The sequence below is a fragment of the Stereum hirsutum genome, assembly GCF_000264905.1.
Source record: "Stereum hirsutum FP-91666 SS1 unplaced genomic scaffold STEHIscaffold_5, whole genome shotgun sequence".
In the NCBI taxonomy this organism is placed as follows: Eukaryota; Fungi; Basidiomycota; class Agaricomycetes; order Russulales; family Stereaceae; genus Stereum; species Stereum hirsutum.
In genome coordinates this window covers 1,585,064-1,604,417 of record NW_006763135.1, presented here as the reverse complement: position 1 = coordinate 1,604,417, position 19,354 = coordinate 1,585,064, and the positions used below count along the sequence as shown (strand labels likewise).

The window sequence follows — 19,354 nt, the reverse complement described above, 5'->3', positions numbered from 1 at the left end:
TTATAGAGTAGAGTGAACCATGCACCTGCAGAACAGTCAAGAACGGCAGTAAAGTCAGATCAATTTCGTTGTAAACATAGCAGACGAACGACCACATACCATGTCAACGTCTATACCTTGACCCCCGCCGACAGCGCCGACATCTTGTCTGGCGAGTCCCTCAAGTAGAACAACTTGTTCAACCGCGGTCCCTTCACCTTCTTCTGTCCCTCTGCTGCCGCCTTCTTCTCATTCGCCCTCAACACCTTGATATCCTTCAAATGTGGCGAGTTCACAAAGAACTGCATCTCCACTCCCGTCCTCTGCACCACGTTCCGCAAAACGAAAGACGTATCCGGTCCACGTCGGCGCATGGAGATGAGGACGCCGGAGAACGTCGTCGGGGCGTGCGCGAGCGTGACGGTGAGGATCATCCCTGGCCGTAGTCGGTTTGGATGCGTCTTGGAGAAGTAGGTAGAGATGAGCGTTTGTTTCTCTGCTGTTGGGAGTGTTTTTTGCAAGTAAGCCATAAGGCCCTTGCCCTTCCGGAGGCCTTCAGTGGGCGCCATGGTGGGCGGTGGTGGGATGATAGCAGACGAAGAATATGGGTAGGATACGGCGGTGGATAATGAGCGACATGTCCGCTGTAGTTGACGAGGCAAGGAAGAAAACTTGAACATGGTGGTAGTGGTGGTGGCCAAGTACAAGTGCTCGACGCGTCTCGTCAAAGTCGACTTCGCGACTTCGACGCGGCACCAGCCGGAGTAAGTTTGCCAATAATTTGAACCCAATTCTGCACCGCGAACACGGTCTCGTTGATTATACGGTCGGCTCTTCACTGTAGAGGACGCGCAGATATTGTATACATTCAGAACATAGAGAGAGAGCAAGTGCTTATAAGTAAATACGGATAGGAGCGAGGTAACAAGATACGCGGTGCGAAGTTTGTCTGGCAAGGAACGCGAAGAATACATAGAGGCCACAGTCCGTATTTTTACCACTAAAAACCACGTCCTCGTCCCCTATAAAGCACGTCAGTGGATAATTCCTGGACATAATCCGCTGGCTACTCACCGACCCCGAGAGCCTCTGTACGGGCTGTATCCTCGGTAGCCACCTCTCTGCCCACCGCGATAACCTCCCCGTCCTCGCCCCCTGTTGAACCCTGGCACATTTGTCCTTTTCGCAGTCACCTGAGGTCGATCGAGAAAAGGAATCATGAGCAACGTGACACGATCGTAGGAAGAGCGAATATCATACCTTGATTAACCGTCCATGGAAGAGGGAGTTATCGAGCGCGAGTGCAGCATCAACATGTTCGGGCTCAGCGAACTCAACGTACGCATACCTACTCCAGACGGCTCAGAAATTGTTGCAAAAGATAAACCAATGGAACCCACCCTTTTGGATGGCCGGTGAACTTATCACAGAGGATAGTCACCCGATTGATAGTACCAGCTGCTTGAAAGTGGGCCTGGATGTCTTCCGGCGTGGCTGCATAGTCGACCTGGCGTCGATTTCACGTGAGAAACGACACAGGTAAAGTGGTCAAGGTGTTTAAAACATACATTTCCGACATATATACTGCGACTATCGGCCTGAGCCTTGTCGTCGTCCCCTTCCATGGGGGCGCCAGCACTTCCTTCCCGTCCGGAACTCCCGTCCGCGCTCTCAGCAGCGGCCTGCAACTCGCGCAATTTCATGGCCTCTCTCTCCATTTCTTCTACCCGTTGTTTCATAAGCATGATCTCCTTTGGTCCAAAATTCGGTGATGTATAGTTAAAAGGTGTAGGGAATAGGGAAAGGGCGTTGCGGAGGACGGGCAAGGACGTAGCATGTCAGCGCTATATAGAGGGGTGAACACGAAGGGCACGCACCTTAGACTCTGCCTCCTCGCTGTCATCGATGGATGGATCGACGACATTGTCTGGTGCAGGCGTGGATTCAGCGTCGTCGGCCATCGCGAAGTAAAGAAAGTTGATGTGATATTATTTCTTCACCAGCTCGCCGAATCCGAAGCGCTCCTGCGTCACCGTGACCGATCGTGACAGGTTGTGACCTTCCGCGCTGTGACAGCCTGGGCGAGCGTCAGCCTGACCGTCAGGTTTCCTCCGAGACCACCACAAAGCTTGGGTGTAAAATGCTAGACAGCCTCACTATGGAACCATATGCCTTGTTTCTGTGCAGGAATTGGCCTGAATGACTGGCCCATCAGTCTTGCCCTGCTAGCTAGCTACCGCAATTCCTATAGAGAAGAATATCTACCATCTAGTTGTCTCGCCCGTCCGCCCTCGTAACTGCTTTTGCCCTGTATGAGACAGTCGGATCCAAATTATTATCCTTGGCTTATGACGTTTTTACACCACTCAGTCAAGACCCGTTTTTTTTTTTTGCAGTGCAAAGGCGTCATAAACCAATGATGAGCCAGCATACTTTTATGTCAGCGTGCGGATCCGGGCTTCATCTTTTGTATAAGAAGGGGACCTCGACGCAGTGTTTGAGCCATCACCATCTTCTTTATCATGTCTTCTTACCAAACTCTCCCACTTTTCCTTGCCTTCGCTGCCTCTTCTTTCGGTGCTGCTTCGGCCAGTCCGGCACGCTCGCACCTTGCATCTCGACAAGAGTGCGATACGTATACCCTCAATGGTACACCTGGCGGCTTCACGATGAGGAACTTCACCGACTTCACTACCGCCACCGCTGGAGGTAATCTTACGGCATTCCTTGGGTTAGTTTTCCCATCTAGCGTGTTTACCCTCACCCTCACCCTCACACTCACACTCATTGTTTTCGTGTAGCAACAACTCAATGCATGTTAGCGATTACTCCGTCCCCAACGACCCGCTCAACCACACATTCACCCCCGCCAACGCCGCACTATCTACCGTCGATGGCTTCACCGTGTTGGACTTGAAAGTATCTGCGTATACTTCTGGGAACGTGATATGCGCCGCGGTCGGCACGGACTCTGTTTCGATTGAGTACGCCAGCGTAAGGACTATGCTCAAGTCCAGTCCCGTTGAGGGTATTGTCGAGGGAAACTTCTTCTATCGTGAGTCGCATATTCGCCACTACCGTCACGACATTCGCTCATGCAAAAATGTGTTTGCTTTAGTCAACAATTATCAAGAAATCGACTTCGAGATTCTGACCACGACCGCCTTAAAATCCAGCCCGAATGTTTCTATGGGGATTTGGGCAACGAACCAGGCCACTACTGAAGGAGGCAACAAGACATACGAGATCATCCCCTTCTCGTTTGATCCTTCTGAAGATTTCCACGAGTATCGTATCGACGTAAGTTCTACGATCATATTTCTTCGCACGGTCACGGTGGCTAAACCTTCATTCAGTGGACATCTGCTGCTTCAACATTCTTCATTGATGGGAACCAGGTGGCAAGCCTGACTGACAACGTACGTTTATCCTTGCTCACATTTTCCGATTATTTCCCCCTACCGTACCGCGTGCTTACCCATGCCCTCTCATTCCCGCCACACAGCTCCCTACGAACCCAGGCGGCTGGATCTGGAACGTCTGGAGCAACGGCAACCCTACGTGGTCCGCAGGTCCCCCGACCGAGGATACCCACACCTACATCAAGACGATTGACATGTACACAGGATATACGGACACGGTGAACGGGACGGCTTGTAGCATCTGACAGACTTCCGCAGCCGCTGGACTTGATTCAGCGAACTCTTTCTTGTGGACATTCGGACCATTGTTATCGTTGCTCGTTATTATGCTCTGACTTGCTTGATCCAGCGGACATCTCCTTATGACCATTCGGACTATCGTTACCGTCGCTCGTTATCATGTTCTCACTTGCCTTTGTAAAACCGATAAATTCTGTGATATTTATCGCAAAATGATGTAGCCCAGTATTGTAGCACTCTGTGACCTTAAAAAATTATTGACTCAGAAAAAAAAACGAATGTGGGCCAAGGTCACAGGAGTCAGCGCCACAGTGCGGCTGAAGCAGTGCGAATTACGCCACACTTGTCGTTTTTACTCACTCCGAGTCTTTTCTTCTCTACTCGAGCTCCTCATCCTCATCCTCACCTTCCACCTGAACCCCTTACACCGATCTCATTCTCCGGTTCATCATCGTCACCCAAATAAACTATGGCTAAATCCACCCGCTCAAAAGTCAAGCGCACGTACCGTGCCAAAAAGCGTGAAGATGGCGTCTACGCAGCCATCGAAGCCGCACGTCTCGCCCGTCTCAGCGCAAAACTCAAAGCTGTCGCCTCACTTCCAACTGAAGAAGACGTAGAGGAAGGAGGAGAGGAAGGGAGGGCAGATGCGGAAGGCGACGAGGTTATGGAGGATGCGGACGCTGAGGGCGTAGACGGAGAGAAAACAGAAGGAAAAGGTTGGTGTCGAGATTCGAATGACTGGGATGGTTGCGACGATGGCTTTGATTATCCGGCTTTTGGACTGTTGGGGCCGGAGTATATTACGCTTGAGGTCATGGAGCGGTTTCGTGCAGATGGTGGGGTCACGGCGCAGACAGCGACTTCAATCATTCTGGGGAGCGGCCCTTCGTCGGTTTTCACGTCTATGGCTGCTATCGCTCTTGGTGACCCTGCCTTTAGTCAAGGTGACCTAGGAGCAGGGCAATGCCGCAGAATCAAGCGCTCAGCACAGACCAAGGGCTGTCATTGAAGAGCTTTTGCGCTTCGTATGCCCTCTTACTCTCATGCTTTTCTTTCAGCAGTTGAGAGGGTTTCGACATGTCTACACTTCGATACCCACACACATTCCGATCTCTTTTTCTCTGCTCGTTCAGTCTCATAGCATCTTCAATTTTACTTGTGGCTGACGATGCGTTTTTCTCCTCCGATACTTTCCACTCTCAGAAACCATGGATGTGGACGGTGCCGCATCCTCATCAAAATCCACACGCGTATCCACACACGGACCCAGACAATCACGGAGAGAATCGTGGAGATCCTCGAAGGGCCTCGCACCGAGACCGAAGGCGAGGGGTATGAACAGACAGGGGACGGTCGCTGCGAAGAGAAAGTCGGGGAGGTCGCATAGGAGGCGATAAACGTCGGATTTTCCGCCTACGGCTCGCGATTCGTTTTTTCTTACTCCTTTCCTCCTTTCCTCTTATTTGTCTTTCCTTGCAGTGCTTCGTTCTGTATTGGCTCTGGTTTTGGCTCTTCGTGTCTGTAACGACCAGGTGGTGAGTAGGAGTTGGTGTCCAGCTTGTATGTTTGGCTTGGTAGGCGCTGCTTTTTCTTGCATCTGATGGCATACAATCATACTGTCGTCGGGCTTACCCACCCTATCCTTTGACTGACACTACTTGCGCGATTGCAAGGATACGACCATAAGAACTGGGTATTCACAACAAAATTTAAGCCGAAGGAGCGTAAGGTAAGAGAGAGTAAGGGGTAGCGCGCACCGCGCCAAATCAAGACAAGATACAAGACGGCAAAAAGACCTCGCAAGTAGTTTTAGTTATACAATACATCGAACGGGTGAACGTAATCACGGATGGAATGAGGGGGGTAAGCAAGAAGACATCAATACGCATGGAGACGAGACCCGAGACTCGACTCGGAAATGAACCACTGTACTCTATGCGGCACTGCTGCACATTAACTGGAGTCCTACATGGCGAGAAATAAGAACGAAGCGGGACGGTATGGATGTCGGCAATCCAATTCAACCTTGAGAACCAAAACAATACCACTTTTGTAAGGTATGGCGAATCAGATAGAGTCCAAAACCAGGAAGAACGTGTAGCATATGGCGGTTTTCGTGGCGGCGGGAGAGTCGGAAGGGGAGGCAAATAAATCCTGAAGCCGAAGGGAGCATTCACAAAGTGTCATGGGCCTCCTTGTTGCTGAAACCACCAGGACTGGAGTCAAGCGAATTTCGGCTCGCAGGACTATGGTCTTGCTGATTCGGTCGCTTCCTGCATGACATTCCGTCGAGACCAGTCGAAAGTTCGGTAAGATCAATATTGAAGGCTGCCAGACAGGTGAAATGAAAAGACGAACCCAAAGTCATCCATGACGAACTGCTCAGTCTTGACGCTGACCACCGGTCGAGTGAAGTGGGTAGGCCTGCGGTTCCCACCTCCGATGATGGCGGCGGTATGCGTGTAAATATCATCATGGAGGTCTTTGAGCTGGATGACTGTGCGACAAGCTGCGATGGCACTGGAGAATTGCGTGGTGAGCGTTAATGAGTCGAAGTCCGAGGGAAATAGGATAGCGAGGGCGTTTGAAGGACTTACGAGACTGTACCCGCGGGGACCTGGATGTGGACAATGGAAGCGCTCGTGAGACTTAGAAAGGTAAAGCAGGCGACTATTAGGAGCTTACGGCGGTGATGCTAGAAAGTTCGTTGCAAGACAGATGGCAGGGGTGAGGAACAAAATTTTGAACGCCCACGAGCTGTTTCAGACTCACACATTCATGACAGCTGTATTCCATGCTTGAGTCAGTCTCGAAAAAGACTAATGTAGGGAAATTTTACTCACAGTTAAGGTCCAAGATAGCGAATATCTAGAGCATTTGAATCCTCAATGAGGCACTGGCCGACAGCGAAGTAGAAGCACGTAACTAAGACTCACCGCAGGAAGAATGTTACAGGCAGACGCAGCGATGAAGAAAATCAAGCCATCCCTGAAGAGTAGGTCCCAGATGCTGACTCTGGCCGCTTGCCTGAGAAACTGGTACCCAGCAGCAACCAATAGTACGAAATCAAAAGCCATCGCTATACACGCGAGGTCAATGATCAGTATCGTCATTGATAGCAGTATGAACCAGCATGAACGCACTATAAAAGAAGGTGGCTTGGAGATACTGCGAGTTAACGGTCGTCACCGTGCAAGTTTGAACATCGTCGCTCCAACTACCGTTGACGAGGAACATTCCACGCCAGATAAGGCCCCATTGTGCGAGAGACAGCACAGTCAACGGGATCACGATAGACATTTTTCTCTTCCACAGAATGAACCTACACAAAGCATTATGAGCAAAGTGAGTTATCAAGCTTCACGAGGGTACCGACGTTCTAATCATTAATGACGTTGAAGCCGTTAAGATCGCCAATTGTCCTACAATCTAGGGGTGGGTCAGGGAATGGGTCACTCGAGCAGACCGGAAGATCACGTACAGTGGTGAAGGTATAGAGTGCCTGTAGGAAATCTGTCATGAGCGAGCCTGCGAGGCTCAGGCCAGGTGATAATCATGAGACATACATGACAGTGGATCTGCAGCATATGGTCATCAGATAAAGCTACGCGCTGAGCAGACAGAGGATGGTTACTCACGGGCTGCGTAACCGACGATGCGATTAATCTATGCAAATGGGAGTTTAGGTTCGTCCACGTCGGAGATGTTGCAGACAACTTACAATCCAACGAGTGACCACAAGATGCTATATCGACACAAGAAAAAGAAGACTGCATCGGAGCGGGTCAGGACACAAGCTACATATAGTTTCACAGTCAAAACGTACCCATGGGCCATTGCAACTTCCGACGACCAAGCAGAATAGATATTTCAAAGTCACTCGTCTGGAATAGCTCCCACACATAGATGCCGAAGAACGTGAACAAAATCTTGGTGAAAGCGCCTGTAGAGCAGATGCCAAGGTCAGTGTACACCGTCTACCAAGCCCACCACGATCGCGTTGACATACGGGCATCAGTAGCAAGCTCGGTTTCACTAGTCCAGTCTGTCATGTTGGAAACGTGAAAGTGGGTTCAAGACCAAGAGATGGATCGGGAGAGAGCCAGCAGTTGACAAGACGGCCTGAGGCGGGGAGGAAGGGGTGAACCGACGAAGGCTCGAGAAAGGACAGCGCTTTTGACAAGGGTGCGACGGCAAAAGGAGAGGGGGCAGCGCCAAACGGGTTTAGGATGACATGAGGATGTAATATATCTTGCAGTCTGACGTTGACCGCCGGCCCTTCGACATTCCCCGCCAGCTCACACCCTCTCCCTTCCTTTTTTGTCTACAAAGGGCCTGCAGGACTTCTTCGTTCCCGCGCTGTAACTTCTCTTACCTTATATCGGATGTCGCAGCCGCATCTTCAGTCCTCCAGGGCGCTCTGAAGAGATACCCGCATCTACATCTCCAAGCGCATCGCAAGGCAGCGACAGACTGACGATAGTGGGATAGCTTATAAGACTCATCTCCGTGTAGCCTGTGCCTCCGTGTGAATTCTCGGTGATATGGCGCAAGCGAAAGGTGAGGTGGAGAACCGGTCCCGTTGCACCGTAGGAGGTTCCATTCTCAGTACAAGGCATTTACCGAATATAGGTTGTTCTCAGCATCTGCCAATGCTCGTGGGTGAATCTCGAGTCTTGCGGCGCGTTGCGAGGGTCCTATGGAATTGAAAACATGACTTGGATGAGAGACGAAGTAGGTGATGTAAAACAGGACACGCTGACCGGGATGGACGGATGGACAGCGTTTAGCGCACATCAAGACGGATGAAGACGCCGGACGAATGGACGTTGCTGTGCAAGGACGGAGGAGGCCACGGAGGCAAATTGTCCATTCACCTTGATCAAGTCCATCGGAAGCTTCTTCGTCGCCGCTGAGATCAAAATTAACAATTACGAAAACGTCCGGAATGGTGACAAACATTTATTACGGTGGACGGGCCACCCGCCACCCACGGAGTGGCAAACACGACGGTTATCCTGACAAAAATGGGGATTTCACTCGCACAGGAGAAATAATTCATCGCAAAGGTACGTACAACGAGTCGAGCGGGCATCGACGACTCAATCACTCAAGCTCAAGCTCGCTGCATACGGCTGTGGCAATTAACCTATTAGCAGCGCACTTGTGAGTAGGATAGCAAGCTCTTCGGGTAAAGCTTGGAAAGAGGGCAGATGAATTCAAAATGTTCCCCCCTACAACATCACTTCCCAGAGATAACTGGGATCCGAACAAATCCCAGTTCCACTCACGGTCCTAACTACACCACACGCCAACATTGCTATCCGCCCCAGCACTGACCAGCCAAGGCTGCCTCGGGACCCACTTGATTTGTAGAACACCAAGGTTATCTTTAACCTCATGCCCTCTCAAGATCTTCAAGGGCACGATCAACGGGTCCGTCATGAGGTCGTTGTATACTCGAGAGTGGAAGATCTGGATGGAGCCATCGTCTGAAGAGGACGCGAATAATGGGTAGGTGGGGTGGAATTGGACGGAGCGGATTGCGCGCGAATGGTACCTATATAAGAGACCAGTCGAAGTCAGAAAAGAGTTGGCTATAGTAGAACCTCGAAGACCATACCGCATGATTTTGTAAGGCTTGTCGCTGAGCTCGAGATCGAACCAGCAAAGTTTGCGGTCGTAGCCACCGACAATAATATGGTCTCCTGAGGGATGCACGTCCATTGACGAGATCCATCGGCTGCCAGGCATCAGGGTCTTCAGCAGCTTCTGCTCGGCGAGGTTGTAGACCCGGACATGACGCTGGGTCTATCGGTACCGTAGATAATGAGTAACACGCACAGCACCTGATAGGAAAGAGGAACGTACGGCTACGAAGAATTGAGGTTTTGTCGGATGGAATAATACCAGCTGTACAGCTCCCTTGACCTTTCTGAAAGGCGCTTGGGAATGGCGACGGGAAATTTGGTGAATCCAGACGCCACCGACGCCCTCGCCGTTCGCTGATCCAACAACTCCGCATGAGAACACTTTGAGTAGAACAGGACATAGCATAACTCACAGACTGTGGCGAAGTAATCGCCCTTACGATGCCATGATATTTGTTTGGGCACTCCGGACGATTGCGGGAGACCGACGGACAAGATGGGTTTCTCGCTGGAAATGGAAGAAGCGGAAGGAGGATTGGTCCATTTGATTGGTGATGGAGCTGCAGGTGCTGGCGGCAGCGTTGCTGGTGCGAGGAGATTTTGGGTGGCGGTTAGAATTGTCTGAGGCACGTTTGGTGGTATGATAAAATGCAGTTTCTCGTCACTGTGAAGAGGAAGATTCAGCGCCTATGTTAATCCCATGATGAGGTGGAAAACGTACGTTCCAACGACGAAGTAGCTGACGTCTGTCCTTGGACACCATTCAATCGCACCAACCATCTCACCCATATTCCACCGCTTGAGTTCTCGGCCGACCGTCACCTCCCATAAACTGACCACGCCCTCCTCATCTGCGCTGACAGTCCATGCACCGTCGGGACTAACGCTCAGACACCTCACACGACCCTTCGTGTGGGGAAACCTCAAGTTCCTGTAATTAGGGAAAGGACGCAGACTACTCGGGCTAGGCAACTTCGGAATGAGACTATTAGGATCAATGTTGAGTTTTGCACGCTGTATCCGGGGTGCGAGGTAGAGATCCAGCTGACGACTGAACCGCTCTTGTATGAACTGGTCGTATCCGGGAACGAGTCGAAGCGAGGAGTACTTTTGTGGTAGGAAGTCACGTTCACGGTCTTCTTTGTCGGTGGCTTCCCATTCCTTACGTTCTTCTTCGGTGGGTAAGTACTCTTCTGGGGGATTATATGATTCGGCATTGGTAGGTAGGCGAGGCTTGGGAGCAGGAAGTGGTGGAGCGTGTGCGGACGGGGCTTCGTTCCAGATGGCGTAGAATTGTGGTTGGGTGGATGCGGTTTTTGGTTTTGAGGGGACAATACGGCCTTGGCGGATCGCACGCACGATTTTCATGATCTGTAAATTGCGCGTCATAAACGACCGAGGCCCATCGAGCTAAACGAAGACCAACCATACCTTCTGCTTTTCCCATTTACTGGCCACCCATCTCCGTTTGGGCTCAGGAGCGCCAGACAACGGCATAATCTCCTCTTTACCCTTACCCGTAAACCATTCGACGGTAGGTTCATAAGGGTCATACTCCGCATCCGGGTTTTCATGTGCTTGTAAACGACGGATGATGTCGAGTTCTTCCGCAGTGAGGGGTTTATCCATCTGCGTATTCTTGTCAAACGCCGAAGTCCTGAAAGGGACAGTTAGTGGATTAATTTCGCCTACAAAGCGGGAGAAACGTACCATGCGGAGGGATCATCTACTGTCTGCAAGAACTTGTCGAGTTCGTCTCCTCTTGCTGGTTTGAGCACTTTCTTCCCCTCAATACTATACCCTACATGCGGCAAGTCGTCATACCAGTGCATTGGAATGTCACCGACACGATTGGGTGCCTAAAATGCGTGATAAGAAACCTTGGCTAGGAAAAGAGGCAGTGTATACCCACATCCTCTGTGGACGAGTCTGAATCGTAGTCGGGCTCTATCTCCGGGTAGACCTTCTTTGGTTGGCCAGTGATGTCTGATATCACCGTTTTAGATTTGGGGAAGATGTGAAGATCGTCATCCGTCGAAGTATCGTCATCTTCTTCGCTCTCTTCGGGACCTTCGTTGTCTTCCTCATCCTCTCCCTCGATTTCATCCTCCTCATCTCCTTCGTCGTCTCCCTCACTATCACTCCTCGCATCTATCTCCGGAAACTCATCGACACCCTCATCATCCGAACCTTCCACCCCATCCTCCGCCTCCTCGTCGCTGTGCATATCCAGACCAACCTGAGGGAGAGCCTCGACGACAGGTTCTTCTACCGGCGCCTGCTTGCGCTTTTTGCCATTGGCAACGAGACCGACAGCCATGGAGAGACTATGTATGAAGCAAGGAGATGCCCAAGCTATGACCCAAGAGGGGTATTTTAAGTAAAGACCAAGCAAAGAGGGGATCGGAGCAGACAGTGGCAAATAATTTCCAAGTCGCGTCGGGCTCGAAGGAACTTTTGAGATTCCCACGCTCAAAGCCAATAGCTTTAGATCCGATCGGGCAAACTCAACGCCTCCTTCGATCTCTCTTGCCTTTCTTAGCCACTCATCCAACCACACTCACACCCCGACACAAAACCATGGTCCAATATGGAGGCGGTCTGTACATGTCATATTTATACGCGTATTACGCTGATTTCTTGGGGTGTTTGGTGTTCTACAGACGAAGTCTCCGCGCTTGTGCTCGATATTGGCACGTCTACCCTGCGCGCTGGATATGCGGGGGACGATGCCCCAAAGGCCATCATACCTACTTCATATGGTTACATCACTCAACCAGCAAGTTCAAATCCAGATGTAACAATGGACGACGCGACTGCAGAAAACGGTGAACAGCCACCAAAAGACGCCGCTCCTGCGGAGGAGACTAGACTGTTCATCGGGCAACATGGACCTTCGATTTGGAGGGCCAACATGGAGATTGGAAACCCTATGAAAGATGGCTTGAGTGCGTCTCCTTTCTTGTCACTCCCTGTATAGTACTTATAAGTCTTGTGTCGGTTCGTGTTTGTCAGTAAATGATTTCAAGCCCATTCCTGCGCTCATCCGACACGCATTCGAGGACGTCATGCGCGTAAATCTCGAGGAACATCCAGTTCTAGTGACAGAACCGGCATGGAATACTGTCGCGAACCGTGAGAGGATGGCAGAGATCATGTTTGAAGAGTTCAACGTCCCTGCATTCTACATCGCGAACACAAGCGTATTGAACGCGTAGGTATCTCTTCGAGCTCATGTCTATTGTGCCTGCTTGATGCGTCTATGGCTAGGTTTGCTTCTGGAAAGGGCTCCGCTCTGGTCGTAGATATTGGACAGTCGCAGGCAAGCGTCACTCCAGTTGTCGATGGATTCGTTCTACGAAAAGGTGGGCTTCTATGTTCATTTCTTTATCCATCACTTCAATAATGTTATCAGGCCTCCACTGGTCCACCCTCCCCCAACTAATCCACGCACGATCCCGCCAACATCTCACAAACGCCGCACAATACCATCCACCAATCGAGCTCCTCCCTTACCAACTCATCGCCAGCAAAGAAGTATGACCCTCTATCTCATTCGCTCCACCAAATATAGTCACTAAATATCTTGGAACTTCAGCCAGTAGAACCTAATGCACCACCGCGCTACGTCGCACGCGACGACCGAATACCCCACACGACCGACAGCCTCCGACTATACTACGAGACGCGCGAAGTCGACGAGTGGATCCAGAGTGTTGCAGGGGTAGTGGAACAGGGATGGAACGAACAGTGCGCTTTCTTGAATTCGACTGTGAAACCCTTCTGCGTTGATTAACGTCGGAATGTTCTGCATAACAGTCAAGCAGCAGCGTATCCACCAAAACAGTATGAATTCCCGACGGGCTTCAACACCTATTTCGGCGTAGAACGCTTCGCGGTCGGCGAGCTCTTCTTCAACCATGGTCGCGAACTCGTACGCATACTCGCACCTCCTTTCCTTACAACAGAACTGACTTCTCGAACTCCATGTATCACATCATTGACTTCTCGAACCACAGGAAACAAACCCCACCATCCCGCGACCCATCCCCAGTCTCATCGCCCAAGCTCTCAGCGCCTGCGACCCCGACATGCGCGGCGTCCTCACAGGCAACGTCGTTCTCTCCGGCGGGGGCTCCTCCTTCTCCGGTTTTGCGGACAGACTGAACGTTGAGCTCAGCCGTCATTATCCTCATGTGCGTTTTCAGTTTTCACATCCGACTCTTCCCCTTTCCCCTTTCCGCGTGGTATATCACCCTTCTCTCTTGCCTCGTTCATGGTGTTTATTTTGCTCCGGTCTGGCTGATCATGGGCTAAGGAATTTATCAACTGATCTGACTTTCTGATTTCTCCGATGACTTTTTGAATGAACAAAAATAGGTCAAGATCCACGCACCGGGGAATACGGCGGAGAGAAGATACGGCGGGTGGCTCGGGGGAAGCATCCTCGCCAGCCTCGGCACGTTCCACCAGCTTTGGATCAGCAAAGAGGAATGGCAGGTTCGTTCTGTCCTTCACTACCTTCTACCCCGTTTCTGTTCGGCTCTGACTCAACGCATTAACACTCATCATTTATCTGTTGAAATTTGCAGGAACACGGAAAAGCCATCGTCGGCCAACGGTGCAAGTAAAAACGCGGCAAACCGACGCAGGAGCTGTGGATCGATTCCGGTCAGAGGGCAGAGGACTCTTTTCTCTGTATCTGTTTGCATAATAGTTGTTTGCGTTCGTTTCTATTTCATGTTTTCGTTTCTTGACCTCGTCGCTGTTGTCATAAATATACACAACAACCAAAGAATACTTGTGCCGTCTCCGCACATCGATGCCCCAGCCTTTACAGATGCCTGACAGTATGACAGTATGAATTGCGCTGAGGACTCTATTCTCCTTACCCGAACAATAGCAGACTTGGATTCACATCCACCCCACACCTACTCACACGCACACGCTCACCATCGTCATCAACCAATCCTTCCTATTGAACAACAACGTACAAACGCACGAGAACGCATACGCAATACGGGTACGTCTACGCAAACGAAACCCATCCCAAATCCATCCATCCGACTCATCCGACCCGCTTCACCCGACCCGACCTGACCTACGAAAAAGGAAAGTAAAAGACAGAGAAGAAAAAGATCAGACTATGTAAACAGGACTTGGAAACCTCAACCTCAACAGGAAAAGAAAACAGACAGACAGGTAAACATATGAGATACGCAGGCAAACAGACGAGACGAGGCAAACAGACAAGGAGGGCAGATAAATAAAGGTTAAAACTGCACCCACTAGTAGGGCAGGTTTAAGTGAGAAGTGGATTGTAATTTGTAAAGGAACGAAGAGGGTTGTCGATCGAGCGTCGGACTGGCTTTTTTCTTCAAGAAGAAAAGTTATATTGAAAGTTGAAATTGGAATTTGAAGTGAGGGAACAGGAGAAGTGGAGAGGAGAGGCGGGGTGGTCGCTAGAGGACCAGCAGGAGAGGGTTAAGAAAACGAGAGAGTGGAAGAGAAAGAGTCCGCTCGAGGGAGCGATGATGATGGATCATATCGTTAGAGGAAGGAAAGAGAGAGAGAGATCGGAACGAGTAACGGAAAGCGCGACTGACTGTGTGCCCACTCTCAGCAAGGTGACATGTCGCGCGTGTCAAAGCACAGCGAGAGAATCGCACCGGCCGAAAAACGAAAACACATAAAAGTTCGCAAGAAGGGAAAGAAGAGACGAAAGAAACGTAGCAGATCAGAACGCCTCGATCGAAATCTCCCTCCTCTCCCTCGCGCTAGCCATGAGCGCTCCCAAACCCCCAATCGCCTTCCTCCTGATCCTCGTCGCGAAATTCCTCGGGCCCAGCTCGTCCGCACCGCTTGGCGGCCCTCGAGGCTGCCTCATCGGCTGGCTGCTCATCACGCGCTGCGTAGCGCCAGCACCATTCTGAATCGTAGCGGACACGGATCCCAAACGTCCCATCGCACTCGCACCTGCACCCGCACCGTTCACTCCTCCCGGAAGGGGCCTCCCGATCCCGAGTCCCTCGTAAAGCTTCTTCGCGGCCTCCTCGCGCGGCGAGAGTGACTGCTGATCGGCAGACGCGGTGGAGGAAGAGGCCGAGTCGGGTGTCGTGGGCGACTGTCCGGACGAAGCGGCAGACTTGGACGAAGAGGTAACGGAAGACTCGTCTCCCTCGTCTGCGCTCTCGTCAATGGCGACGTTGCTCATGGGCTGCGAGACCGCAGCGGAGAAATGGAGCGGCTGAGGACGGGTGCGTAACGGGCTGACGGCGGTCGAGGGAGGCGGGGAAGATGCGTCCGAGGGCGGAGGGGTGATCTTCACGCTGGGCCTGTTCGCGCCGTTGAGGACAGAGTTGTTGTTTCCCCCGCGCCTCCAGGACACAGCGGCATCGGACTTGGAGGGTCCAACGACGGGAGAGCCGCTGTTGCTGTTGTTGCCACCGAGGATGGGAGTACTGGCGACGGTGGGTGTTCCAAGGGACGTACCACCGGAGATGACGGTGGTGTGGGCAGACGGCACTTGGTATGCGCCATTCCTGCTGCCATTGTTGCTGTTGCTGCTCGTGAAATCCTCGTCGCTACCATAGCCGGTACCGCGAACGCCGAACTTGCCGCTGAGGGCGGCTGTCTTCGGCATGTGCTGCTCGTCGCTAGCGAGACCGAGCAGATCAAAGCGCCTCTGACAGCACGTTCTAATAGTCCTATTGTCTCCACTTCAGCCCATCTTTTCTTCCCCAAAGCCATCGAACAGCAGAAGAGTCGTCAGAGAGCACTCCCGCCAGCCCACAAGCACCCAAATTGTTTCTTGTACGTATTCTTACAATCTTTGCGATAAGCATCGACCCCTGATCTCCCATCCAGCCCAGCTGTATCACAAATCGTCGTCTTCATTTAGCTTTTCCCCTTAATTCAAATCGTCTTCAACCCCTTCCCAATGGCCACCACTCCAGCACCCAACCCCCGCGCCTCCCTCCTCTCCGGTCTTCGCACAGGAGGCGTCCGCTCCACCTCCGGGCCCACCCACAACTTCCCCCACTCCGCTGCCCCCGGCGCGTCCTTCAACGTCACCCGCTTCGCCTCCCAGGCCTACAACAACAACAGCAACAGCTACTACCCCGATGAGTCCGACGATCTCGCCGACATGCTTACCCAGAACATGTACATCCAGTCCGCTGCCCCGAGAATGCATCAGCCCCCGATGACCGCTGCCGTCGATGGCATCAACAGATTCTCCCAGCAGCAGTACTCGAGGGCGATGCCCAACACGATCGGGATGCAGCAGGCGGCAGAGGCCCAGAGGCAGGCACAGCAAGCTCAGGCTCAGGCTCAGGCTCAGCAGCAGGCCTTGCAGATGCAGATGCTCCAGCTGGAGATGATGCGGTTGCAGGTACGTCCTCTCTTTCATGTTTTGCCCTGCCCTTCGGCGCCTAACGTTACATCATCAACGCCTCAGGCTCTGCAGAATCAGCAGTACCAGGCCGAGCTCCTCGCTCAGGCTCAACGCCAGCAGCAGCAGCAGCAGCAGCAACAACAGCAACAGCAGAGCGTTCGCAACTATGCCAACCCTCCCGCTACCGCAGGGCCCACTTCCTCCTTCGATATTCGGTCCGCTGCGATGAACGCTCAACTTCGTCGCGCCAACCAGGCAGATCAGCTCAGGACTCAGATGTTTATGGATATTTGTGGCAGAGACTGAGACAGAGACACGGCTAGGCAAGAATATGTGAATATGGAGAGAGAAGAAAAGAAAAAGAGCCAGGAAAGCGAGAGAGAGTGAGAGTTGAGGACAAGAGCCGTGCCCCGTCCACATCCAGCAGCTCGCCTCCCTTCCGGGGTCTGCCCTCGTTGCCACCGCAGCCACCGGCCCTGTGCCCCATGACCCCGACCACCCCGCAATTGTGGCCCAAATATGCTACAACTTGAATACGCTACAGATACTTCTTCGCACTCGCTCGCACCCTGTTGTCGAACACGCTGCTCCGGATGGGCGTGTGCGCCGTGTGGAACGGGTTCAACATCGTCTGCCACAAAAACATCCATTATTATCTGTTCATGCCCGAGTACACCCCATACACCGCCATCCACGAGTGGCGCAGAGCATACCTTGACGTACAGCTCCCACACATCGTTGAAGAACAGCCTGATCGCCTCGTCGTTCTTGCTCTCATGCAGCAGCACAAACTTCATGTCTGTCCGCCGCACGTCAACCGACGCTCGCAATTGCAGGAGCTGTGGCACTAGTACTTACTGCCAGGGGTAACGAACGCCGAGACCGTCCACTCGTTGAACCTGTCCACAGACTTGAGGTACCTGCCGCAATAACAGAACCATTCAGCGCAGTCCAAGTTCAACAGGTGCGCAGTGCATTCCAGGACGAAACGCAGCAAAAAGAAATACAGACATCGCAGTATTCCGTTTCACCACGTCCTCAATCACGTCCAGACTCGCGTTCGCTATCATCTGTATCACATGCCGGTCCTGTCCGCCTCCCATCCTCGTCCCTCCTCCCTGCGCTGACGTCTGAGTGACCGTGGACGCGCCCGAGAGCGCCGTGAGCGTGCCTGCGAACGCGGAGGTCGACCATGACGGCAGATTTGAGGACAGAGGCGAAGGCGCTGACACTGACGGTTTCGCAGAGAAGTGGGTGAGGCTGTAGAGAGGAGTGTCGGATGGCGAAAGGAGGAAGAGATGGTGGGACATCGTCGTCGTCTGTGATGAACACAACTGTTAGGATGGCCGTTGTGGCGAACCTTGAACTTGAAGGCGTGAGATGCTCCCGCCACAGGAGATGAGAAACGCGTGTGTGGCGGCACCGACCGCGTGCAACGACGATGGCCTCTCTTACTCTCAACCCTCTCCGTCTCGCCAGAGCGCCTCTTTCTCTTCGTCCATATCGGCTCATAAGCACCAGAACGAGCCCCATTCTGTCTTGTCTGCTTGCAAACTCTTTCCAGACCCCTCGGCAGCCGACTCGTTTGATACTAGGCTTGCACCCTAAGCCCTTCAGTCTTTCCTCTCGTCTCAACGCAACCCACCGTGATCACAGACCAGGAAAAAATGGTCCCCCACGTCCTCCGAGACGGTCTGGTCTTGGATTCTTCACATCCCTTCGGAGGTTCCTAGACGGTATCCCGCCTTCGTTCGTGGTCTATGGCATCATGGCCCTCAACGGTATCGTCTTTGCTGGGTGGTGGGTCGCCATCGACGCTCTGGTCCGTATAAACCCTGTTTATATCTATATTCATGTGCTTACATTGTACTTTTACACAGAAACGAACGAGAGATCAGACTTTATACAAGTTCATGGCCGAGAATTTCACGTCGAGCAAGATGAATTACGAAGCAGGCCGCTGGTCAGTACCTCCGCAACACCTTTCTGACCTGTACCTGATCATGCTAACATGGTGTGATGTAGGTGGACGGCATTGACATCCTGCTTCTCACACCAGAGCTTCTCGCACATCCTCTTCAACGGCATGACTTTCTACTTTATGGCCCCCGCCGTCGCCAGCATCCTCGGCACCTCCAGTTTCCTCTTCCTCTACCTTGGCGGTACGTCTATCCATCCTCCCACCCTCTCCCACTCGCCCTCATTAACCCTCTTCACAACCTCTGCACCACCCCCACTCCATAACCAGGCGGAATCTTCTCCTCCCTCTTCTCCCACACCCTCTCCACCCTCCCCCAATCTTCCTACAAATCCACCCACCAAATCTCCTCCGTCGGCGCCTCCGGCGCCATCTTCTCCATCATCTCCTTCTTCACCTGTCTCTCCCCCCGCACCACCTTCCTCCTCTTCGGCATCGTGCCCTGTCCCGCCTGGGGCGTCGTCGCCGGCACCATCGCCTACGACGGCTATAATTCCTGGCGGGAGAGTAAAGGCCAGAAGGGCATCGGGAATACGGATGGGTTGGCGCATATTGGGGGGGTCGTGGCCGGGGCGGTGTATTTTGTGTTGAAGATGAGGGGGTTGAGGGTTTGATGGGGTGGGTTGGCGGGTGGGCGCTTCAAGGACTTAGGGGGATAGTACGAGACGGCTATTTGTGGAGGTTG

The 19,354-nt window shown here is 52.4% G+C and overlaps 10 protein-coding genes across 10 annotated transcripts; 5 read left to right on the top strand and 5 right to left on the bottom strand.

Moving 5' to 3' along the window:
• Positions 1 to 110: 110 nt before the first annotated feature.
• Positions 111 to 1,940, bottom strand: STEHIDRAFT_155598 (uncharacterized protein; the record flags this gene model as incomplete). The annotated part of the gene is made up of 7 exons (XM_007302837.1): positions 111 to 817; positions 888 to 1,001; positions 1,054 to 1,144; positions 1,240 to 1,327; positions 1,380 to 1,486; positions 1,548 to 1,730; positions 1,857 to 1,940. 7 exons carry the CDS (start codon positions 1,938 to 1,940, stop codon positions 111 to 113), a joined length of 1,374 nt encoding a protein of 457 aa, XP_007302899.1.
• Positions 1,941 to 2,501: 561 nt separating this feature from the next.
• STEHIDRAFT_95281 (concanavalin A-like lectin/glucanase) lies at positions 2,502 to 3,898 on the top strand (the record flags this gene model as incomplete). Its single annotated transcript, XM_007302836.1, has 5 exons — positions 2,502 to 2,710; positions 2,781 to 3,034; positions 3,098 to 3,279; positions 3,336 to 3,398; positions 3,485 to 3,898. 5 exons carry the CDS (start codon positions 2,502 to 2,504, stop codon positions 3,644 to 3,646), a joined length of 870 nt encoding a protein of 289 aa, XP_007302898.1. The 3' UTR covers positions 3,647 to 3,898.
• A 170-nt stretch (positions 3,899 to 4,068) lies between these two features.
• STEHIDRAFT_95279 (uncharacterized protein) lies at positions 4,069 to 5,280 on the top strand. Its single transcript, XM_007302835.1, has 2 exons — positions 4,069 to 4,360; positions 4,848 to 5,280. Exons 1-2 carry the CDS (start codon positions 4,111 to 4,113, stop codon positions 5,039 to 5,041), a joined length of 444 nt encoding a protein of 147 aa, XP_007302897.1. The 5' UTR covers positions 4,069 to 4,110; the 3' UTR covers positions 5,042 to 5,280.
• Positions 5,281 to 5,817: 537 nt separating this feature from the next.
• On the bottom strand, positions 5,818 to 7,696 carry STEHIDRAFT_155595 (uncharacterized protein; the record flags this gene model as incomplete). The annotated part of the gene is made up of 14 exons (XM_007302834.1): positions 5,818 to 5,917; positions 6,003 to 6,164; positions 6,242 to 6,339; positions 6,419 to 6,429; positions 6,488 to 6,512; positions 6,581 to 6,723; positions 6,788 to 6,966; positions 7,021 to 7,073; positions 7,126 to 7,146; positions 7,211 to 7,222; positions 7,283 to 7,310; positions 7,366 to 7,414; positions 7,471 to 7,587; positions 7,654 to 7,696. 14 exons carry the CDS (start codon positions 7,694 to 7,696, stop codon positions 5,818 to 5,820), a joined length of 1,041 nt encoding a protein of 346 aa, XP_007302896.1.
• Positions 7,697 to 8,939: 1,243 nt separating this feature from the next.
• On the bottom strand, positions 8,940 to 11,615 carry STEHIDRAFT_110031 (BOP1NT-domain-containing protein; the record flags this gene model as incomplete). Its single annotated transcript, XM_007302833.1, has 8 exons — positions 8,940 to 9,204; positions 9,268 to 9,455; positions 9,516 to 9,676; positions 9,709 to 9,959; positions 10,017 to 10,666; positions 10,727 to 10,952; positions 11,006 to 11,154; positions 11,208 to 11,615. The coding sequence occupies 8 exons, from the start codon at positions 11,613 to 11,615 to the stop codon at positions 8,940 to 8,942; spliced, it is 2,298 nt and encodes a 765-aa protein (XP_007302895.1).
• Positions 11,616 to 11,858: 243 nt separating this feature from the next.
• STEHIDRAFT_138630 (brg1-associated factor b) lies at positions 11,859 to 14,116 on the top strand. Its single transcript, XM_007302832.1, has 10 exons — positions 11,859 to 11,894; positions 11,959 to 12,243; positions 12,311 to 12,509; positions 12,566 to 12,660; positions 12,711 to 12,832; positions 12,894 to 13,045; positions 13,115 to 13,229; positions 13,315 to 13,491; positions 13,676 to 13,795; positions 13,888 to 14,116. Exons 1-10 carry the CDS (start codon positions 11,876 to 11,878, stop codon positions 13,924 to 13,926), a joined length of 1,323 nt encoding a protein of 440 aa, XP_007302894.1. The 5' UTR covers positions 11,859 to 11,875; the 3' UTR covers positions 13,927 to 14,116.
• Positions 14,117 to 15,032: 916 nt separating this feature from the next.
• STEHIDRAFT_110029 (uncharacterized protein) lies at positions 15,033 to 15,938 on the bottom strand (the record flags this gene model as incomplete). The annotated part of the gene is made up of 1 exon (XM_007302831.1): positions 15,033 to 15,938. One exon carries the CDS (start codon positions 15,936 to 15,938, stop codon positions 15,033 to 15,035), a length of 906 nt encoding a protein of 301 aa, XP_007302893.1.
• A 297-nt stretch (positions 15,939 to 16,235) lies between these two features.
• Positions 16,236 to 16,997, top strand: STEHIDRAFT_155591 (uncharacterized protein; the record flags this gene model as incomplete). The annotated part of the gene is made up of 2 exons (XM_007302830.1): positions 16,236 to 16,688; positions 16,755 to 16,997. 2 exons carry the CDS (start codon positions 16,236 to 16,238, stop codon positions 16,995 to 16,997), a joined length of 696 nt encoding a protein of 231 aa, XP_007302892.1.
• Positions 16,998 to 17,229: 232 nt separating this feature from the next.
• Positions 17,230 to 18,001, bottom strand: STEHIDRAFT_54073 (transport protein particle complex subunit; the record flags this gene model as incomplete). Its single annotated transcript, XM_007302237.1, has 4 exons — positions 17,230 to 17,322; positions 17,405 to 17,490; positions 17,550 to 17,611; positions 17,703 to 18,001. 4 exons carry the CDS (start codon positions 17,999 to 18,001, stop codon positions 17,230 to 17,232), a joined length of 540 nt encoding a protein of 179 aa, XP_007302299.1.
• A 131-nt stretch (positions 18,002 to 18,132) lies between these two features.
• STEHIDRAFT_55110 (rhomboid-domain-containing protein) lies at positions 18,133 to 19,283 on the top strand (the record flags this gene model as incomplete). Its single annotated transcript, XM_007302310.1, has 4 exons — positions 18,133 to 18,513; positions 18,572 to 18,654; positions 18,717 to 18,853; positions 18,940 to 19,283. 4 exons carry the CDS (start codon positions 18,133 to 18,135, stop codon positions 19,281 to 19,283), a joined length of 945 nt encoding a protein of 314 aa, XP_007302372.1.
• Positions 19,284 to 19,354: the final 71 nt, after the last annotated feature.

Excerpts from the sequence above, each read along its gene's own strand:
- STEHIDRAFT_95279 (XM_007302835.1), top strand. The coding sequence starts at position 4,111 with ATGGCTAAATCCACCCGCTCAAAAGTCAAGCGCACGTACCGTGCCAAA. Across the intron at positions 4,361-4,847 it reads AGAGAAAACAGAAGGAAAAG|AAACCATGGATGTGGACGGT; the intron begins GTTGGTGTCGAG and ends TTCCACTCTCAG.
- STEHIDRAFT_138630 (XM_007302832.1), top strand. Across the intron at positions 12,661-12,710 it reads TGGATTCGTTCTACGAAAAG|GCCTCCACTGGTCCACCCTC; the intron begins GTGGGCTTCTAT and ends TAATGTTATCAG. Across the intron at positions 13,046-13,114 it reads GAACAGGGATGGAACGAACA|TCAAGCAGCAGCGTATCCAC; the intron begins GTGCGCTTTCTT and ends TCTGCATAACAG.